Source organism: Trichechus manatus, unplaced genomic scaffold (assembly GCF_000243295.1).
Source record: "Trichechus manatus latirostris isolate Lorelei unplaced genomic scaffold, TriManLat1.0 scaffold00167, whole genome shotgun sequence".
NCBI lineage: Eukaryota > Metazoa > Chordata > Mammalia > Sirenia > Trichechidae > Trichechus > Trichechus manatus.
This window is the reverse complement of record NW_004444103.1, coordinates 1205059-1212886: the sequence shown is the minus strand read 5'-3', so window position 1 is coordinate 1212886 and position 7828 is coordinate 1205059. Positions and strand designations below refer to the sequence as shown.

General features: G+C 37.4%; 1 protein-coding gene across 1 annotated transcript in view; it reads right to left on the bottom strand.

Annotated features, from left to right (window-relative positions):
- IQUB (IQ motif and ubiquitin domain containing) overlaps positions 1 to 7828 on the bottom strand; it is a 60795-nt gene that overhangs the window by 38819 nt on the left and 14148 nt on the right. Inside the window, exon 6 of the mRNA XM_004386553.1 lies at positions 5717 to 5927. Coding sequence (XP_004386610.1) covers positions 5717 to 5927 — 211 coding nt within the window. The remainder of the gene's footprint in view (positions 1 to 5716; positions 5928 to 7828) is intronic.

The window sequence follows — 7828 nt, the reverse complement described above, 5'->3', positions numbered from 1 at the left end:
GAGGAGACTGGAACTCTCATACTCTGCTGGTAGGAATAAATGGTACAACCACTGTGGAAAACAGTATGGCACCTCCTTAAAAAGTTAGAAATACCATATGATCCAGCAATTCCACTAATAGATATATATCTTAGAGAAATAAGAGTTATGACACGAATAGATGTATGCACACCCATGTTCATTGCGGCATTATTCACAATAGCAAAAAGATGGAAACACCTAAGTGCCCATCAACGGATGAATGGATAAACAAAATGTGGTACATACACACAATGGAATACTACACAATATTAAAGAATAACGAATCCGTGAAACACCTCACAACGTGGACGAACCTGGAGAACATTATGCTGAGTGAAATGAATAAATCACAGAAGGGCAAATATTGTATGAGACCACTATTATAAAAAGTCAAGAAATGGTTTACACACAGAGAGAAACGTTCTCTGATGTTTACCAGGGATGAGAGGGTAAGGCAGGGAAAATCACTAACTAGATAGTAGACACGTATTAACTTGGGTGAAGGGAAAGGCAATACACAGTAAGGGCATGTCAGCACAACATGACCAAGGCAAAGGAAGACACTGGGAGGTATGCAAGAGTAAAAGGCAGCAACAGTAAATACTATTACATACACAGTCTTGCAATAGCAAACAATAATTCACGAGTGGATACATAGGTAGATATGTAAGCTGAACAGGTATGGGATGGTTTATGGGAGTACACCCACAACCATATATAGGTTTGGCAGAGGATAATTCTAAATACACATTTGCATGTGCTGCAAATATATCCATGTATACAGTGGAGCACGAGGTACACAGGTATGAAAACTTCTTAGCCATAACCAAACATCTTGAAGGACTGAGTCACTAGGCTTGAGGGCTTAGGACCATAGTCTCAGGGGACATCTAGGTCAGCTGGCATAACAGAGTCCATAAAGACAATGTTCCGCATTCTACTTTAGTGAGTAATGACTGAGGTCTCAAAAGTTTGCAAGCGAACATCTAGGATAAAACTATTGGTCTCTTCTCATCTAGAGCAAAGAAGAGTGAAGAAAATCAAAGTCTCAAGGAAACAGTTAGTCCAAAGGACTAACAGACCACACGAACCACAGCCTCCATTAGCCTGAGACCAGAAAAACTAGACAGTGTCCGGTTACCACTACCAACTGCTCTGAGCAGGATCACAGTAGAAGGTCCTGGACAGAGCGGGAAAAAAATGTAGAACAAAATTCAAATTCATAAAAAAGACCAGACTCACTGGTCTGATAGAGACTGGTGGAACCCCCAAGACTAAGGCCCTTAGATACCCTTCAAACCTGGAACTGAACCCACACCTAGAGATCACCTTTCAGCCAAACAATAGACAGGCCTATAAAGTGAACAGGAACTCCTGTGAGGAATGTGCTTCTCAGAACAATCAACCATAGGAGACCAAAAGGGCAGCATTTAGTTCAGAAGGCAGGAAGGGACAGGAAAGATGGGCGAGTGGAAACGAGGAACTCGGAGATGAACTGGGTAGAGTGCTGTCACACTGAGGGAGTTGCAACTAATGTCACGAAACAAAATGTGTATAAATTGTTGAATGGGAAACTAATGGGTCTGCAAAATTGCACCCAAACCACAATAAAATGTTCAAAAAAAACCCATCATAAATATTCTTAATGATGAAAGTTTAAAATCATTCTCCTTGCAATAAGAACCAAGACCTGATGTACACTGTCACCAGCCCCACTCAACATTACACAGCAACAGCTCAGTAAGACAAGAAAAAGAAACAAGAGGAATAAGAAATGCATCATTATTCATAAATGATATGATTGTCTACATAAGAAACACAAAAGAATATACAAATTATTACAAATAAAAAGAGACCAACAGGTTCTCTGGAAAAGAAAAAAGCAATTTTCAAAACCTACTGCACTGCTAAAGCCAGCAATAAACAGAAATTTTATTTTTTAAAATGTATCATTTACCTAACAGTAAATCTAATAAAACTTTTTGGAGATAATTATAAAACTTAATTGAAAGACACAGAGAAAGTTGTAAATAAATGGAAACATATATCATGTTTATGAACAGGAAGAATCAATGTCAAAACTCGTTGCCATCAAGTCCATTCCGACTCATAGTGACGCTACAGGACAGAGTAGAACTGCCCCATAGGGTTTCCAAGAAGCAGCTGGTGGATTCAAACTGCCCATCTTTTGGTTAGCAGCCGAGCTCTTAATCATGGCGCCACCAAGGCTCCACAAATTAATTGCAAATTATTAAATTCCAATCAATATCTAACATTTTTCGTGGAAGTTGACAAGCCGTACTAAAATTTATATAAAAGAATAAACACCAAGAAGAACAACAACAAAAAAAAAAAATTGAAAGACAACCAAGGTAGGGAAACTTAACCTACCAAGTATTTATTACCATGAAGATATAGTAATTAAGCCAGTGTAGTATGTGTTGGAATCGACTTGATGGCAACTTACAGTAAAAGTAATGAGATAACAGCCAAATAGCGGTAGAACAGAATAAAAAGCCAAAAATAGACCCACACATGCAAAAAAACTTAAATGATAGAGGTGGCATAACAGAGAAAATCTCCATTAAAATCTTGTTAAAATGTAGATTCTGACATGAAAATCACCTGGAGATCGTGTTAAAATGTAGATTCTGATTCAGTGTATCTGGGGTGGAAATACAAATTCTCAGCACCTTCACGTGCAGGTTTTTTATCATTGTAAAAGGCTTCAGTCTTCTCTTGCACTAAGTAAGGCTAAATAAGAACTGTATGCAATCTCTTCGAACTTACCTACAAATTCAACGTAAAGACACACTTAGGAATAGATCTCATTTTGTAACCCAGGGACTGCCTGTATACTGTCAGGAAATGTCCCCAGGACATCCATATGAAAAAATAAAGTAGAACCCATCTCATACTATGCACAAAAGTCAATTCCAGTTTGATTAAACATATTGCTGCCAACTCGATTCCAACTCATAATGACCCTACAGGACAGAGTAGAACTGTCCCATATAGGGTTTCTAAGGAGCGGCTGGTAGATTCGAACTGCCAACCTTTTGGTCAGCAACCAAGCTCTTAACCACTGCACTACCAGGGTTTCCCAGTTTGATTAACAATCTGAATTTGAAAAGTGAACGTTTATTTCGTCTAAGGAACAGTTTTATGACCTCTGGGTAGGATATGATTTCTAAAAAACAACAAAGACTGATATATTTCCCATCATTAAAATGTAGAATTTCTGGACCTCGAAAGACATCATAAAAAAAAAGAGAAAAGATAAGCCAAAGACTCAGAGAAGATCGCTGCACACATAAAACCAACAGAGAATTAGTAACCAGAAAATACAAATTGGTTTGAAATCATGATGTTTACTTTTATTAATCACAGCCTTTTCCAGAACATCATTACTATTACAGAAGTGTTATACCCTAACCAAGAGTGCACCTAGAAGAAAAATAAAATAGGGACTATGTAATTAATACATTAAACAACATCCCATCTGTAACTGATACACTGACAGCCTCAACTCAGTGGGGTATAAACATCAAGTATTCCACCCCACTGACTCCTTTAACTTCCCCTTCTCTCTCCACCCTAGTGTTCTTATAAAAACTAGAAAGTAGGGTTGGAATGGTAGCTGGTGCCTTTAGAGCCACTTCTCCCACATCTTAGGAAGCCCTGTGGAAATATGTCCTGCCCCAATTATTGGAGGCTTTCTTTATAATGTGAGGTACTTAACCAAAAACAAACAAACCCACTGCCGTCGCGTCAATTCCAACTCACAGCAACTCTATAGAACAGAGTAGAACTGTCCCATAAGGTTTCCAAGCAGCAGATGGTGGATTCGAACTCCTGACCTTTTGGTTTGGTTAGCAGCTGTAGCTCTTAACCACTGTGCCACCAGGGCTCTACTTTTTTCAATTATTTGGCCCTAGGGACAATTCCAGATCAATGAAAGAAGTCGCACTCAAAATATTAACATAAGAATAAAAAAAAGACAAAAATCAAACATTGTTGCTTGGAGATAGTCTTGACTTTGATATATGATTTTATACAGTTAAATTTATTTTCATAAATTGATTTCATTTTGCCTTTAATTACTAAAGGAAAGGTTATCTGGAAGAAAAGTTTTTAGTTCAAACTATGCAATTGTCACTATGAGCCACAAGAGGGCAGCAGTTTCAAAGATTGAACTGTGAATAAGGCATGAAAAGAACTACATTAAATCGAAGAGCAATATAAATTATTGAGCCGGTGAACCAGAAATTTTAACTATAATAAAACAAAACTTAAAAATTATTATTCTAGAGGTTTTAATGTAGAACTTAAAGGCTGGAAGAAAACTAAGAGATGTCTTTTATTTAAGAAATTTCATTTGTTTCATTTTTGTTTTTCTCCTATAAATCATGCATGTGGACATATATAAATCTAATACACAAATTCTATGTAAAATTACTTACTATAGGACAGTAACTCACATATGGATAGGGCTTTGCACTTTTTAAAGTACTTTCATACATATACTAGTTTGTATTTTTCACTTTATAAAGCTCTCTGAAGTAGATAAGAAGGAAATTAAATCTTTTTCACACATGAAGAAACTGAAGTTTGGAGAAATGGGTGTCTTGAAGGTATTTCTCATTTTTAAGTCTTTTATGTCATTACAAGATGACATAATGTCATCACAACTTCTCCACTCTCAGGCATCTAATTCATGATAAATAACTCTTCTGTTCCAGTTACTTCCACTTTAGCAAGTACTACAGGCAAAGGGAAGCTAGAGATAGTTGCATTACTACATTCCCGGGTATCTTCCTCTCATTCATTCATTCACTGTGCCAATATTTGTTGGGCATGTGTGCCAGGCATAGAAAGAGAGAGATCATCAAAAAATAAATAAATTCCGCCTACACGGAGTTTGCAATCCAGTGGTGGAAATAAATATTAAACAAAAGCTATATTACTACAAATAATGGCACGTGATATAAAGGAATCGTATGGGGTGTAATGAGATCTCAATAAGATATTCAAGTTTTATGTCAGTCACAAAAGCCTTTGAGTAGGTGACATTTAAGCTGAGATGGGAAGGCAGGCAGTGGGGGAAGGGCTTCAGGAAGGGGAACGGTTTATCCAATGCCAAGTGGGGAGTGCTTGGCTTGTCCAAGTAACTGAAACTTTCAGTGTGTCAGTGACTAGCACACATACTATGGAAGAAATAAAGTATACATACTTTTATATATTGTAATCAATGGAGCGGAGTTAAAAAGATATTACCAAGCCCTTCCCCTAAAGGGCAGAATGAAACAGATTGCTGGACTGAAGGATTAAATAACGGTTCAACTATTAGTTCACAAATTCTCAAGACAGAGAACCAGACTGGACAGTATGTTCTCTGTATCTCACAGGGATGAGGATCAAATGAGATAATGTATTAAAACTGCAAAATTTTCAGAGCAGTGTGAACATTTTATCTATTGGTTATTAATGTAAAGAAAGGTATATCCAGTTTCATTCCAGCCTTAATTCCTACCCCAAATATAAGACATTATTCACCTTTTTTAATACTCTAATCCAGGTTCACAAGAAATTTTCCTAAAATAGTAGTCTTTCTTTTGTCTTCTATAAATCTACTTTTCCTCTTAATGAAAAATTATAAAATTAATATATAATGCAAAGCCTATGTCAAACTTACGTTCCAGTGCATTATAAAGAAGTTCAAAATCTTCTTCTGTTTTAGGATTATGCCTCCGGTAATAATCCATTTTCATCCATTCCTCTTTTTCTCTTATCTTCCTTAGTTCTTCTTGTAATTCCCACTCCAACCTCAACTTCTTCTGTCTTCTTAACTCCTCTACCACAATTTTAGCATGCCATTGCCTGTAGTAAGTCTGTAACACTATGACCTATAGTTAAAAGGAAGTAAGAATGGCCTATTGTCAGCTTTTTTAACAGGCAATAAAGAAAGGCAATGATGATTGCAATTCCCATTCAGCAAAAAAAAGAACAAAACACTGACAGTCTAGTTTTTGCCTCCACGCCAGATATTCTCAATACACTAGGACATAAAGCCCATAGATAATGAACACCACTGCTATTTGACTTTGAAAGCTAGCAAATACACCCTCATGGGGGGAGGGAGACAACTATTACAATGCTTAAAACTGTAGGCTCTGGAGTCAACCTTAGCTTGCATCTCCACTCTGCCACTTATTAGTTGTTTGACTTAGGGAAAGTTACCTGCCTTCTCAGTAGCCTTATCTGTAAAATAGTGAAAACAACAGTATGCATATAAAGTGCTTAGCCCAATGCCTGGAATAGCATAAGTCCCCAGTAAATATTAATTAGTGTTATGAATATTAATTATTTTTAGTGTCTCTTAATTACTATTAGCTGAGACTCACACTTATAACAAAACTATATTTCCTAAATGCACACTAGCTAAGCTGTGAGAGAAATGACCAAAGGCAGGTTAGATAAAAGGGAGACTTAAGAAAAAAAGTATTTATTTAGCTGTGATGGACATAAATATGGTTAAGAGTTTGGCCATAGTACCTGACCCTCAAAAAGCTTGTAAAATAGCTGAAAGAGTTTATAATTTTCTTTATGACATCGAGAACAGAGGATATGCTGACACATCCCCTTCCCTCACACTCATCCCTGATAATTACAGAAAAACTATGTAAAGCAGAAATCAATAAAAACATTGGATCATATTGAAGGGGTGCCTCCACAGGAATAAAAACTTTGAAGAATCCCCCCAAGAAAAGAGGCAGGTGGAATCAACTGAAGAAGGAATCTTCTGGAGAGGCAGGCTAGGAAATACAGAAGTTGCTCCAGGGCTGCTTCAAGCTCCAAACTGAGGGATGCTAAGAGCAAAAGAGGGTCTCGGGGTGACTAACAAGCGACTGTTTCAAAAATGCAAAAGGGACAGTCTCCTCTAAAATAATTGAGGCAAACAGCAACAAGTATTCATACCTAGGCAAGAGTGATTTATATCCCAGAAGGCTGGTGTACTCAGGAAGAAGCTCCTCTTATCCAGAAAACTAGCTAGCTGATTCTCCCAGTATCAGCCTTGTCCGTCCCTAAAGCCACTGGGGCCAGGCTGTGGCGATCAAATATGCTGCTAGCACTCCGGACATTAGGAATGTATAATGCTCTATGCCTGTGCATCTGAGAATAACCAAACATTTGAGAAGAGCCAACAAAATAAAAAGCTCCTCCCTCAACCAAAGCGAAGAATTTACACTTGTGTGAAACAGAATTACTAGAGCAGAGATTCTCCAAGTGTGGCCCCCAACCAACAGTTTCAGCACCACCTGGAAAATGATGAGAAATACAAGTTTTCAGGCCCCACCTGAGTTACTGAATCAGAAACTTTGGGATGGAGCATAACATTTTACACATTAACAAAGCCCTCCAGGTGATTCTGATGCATGCTGAAGTTTCTGAGCTACTCTACTAGAGTAAAGAAAACAAGACCAGAGTAGCTAAAACTAACATTTTTAGAGAAGGGAAAAGCTACTGAATCAATATAAAAGAACAAGCAAAAGAGTGTGACAATTAAAATTTTTATTTTTGAAATAAAAAATTTTAAATAAACTATGTATTAGCTTGCGTACAATAATGAGACATCAAAAACCAGTTGTTTAAATAACCTAGTAGATTTTGCCCTGCCACATACCAATCCGGGGATGATGATGATGTTGTTAATGCCGTCGAGTTGGTTCCGACTCATAGCGACCCTATGTACAACAGAACAGAACACTGCCCAGTCCTGCATCATCCTCACGATCGTTGTTATGCT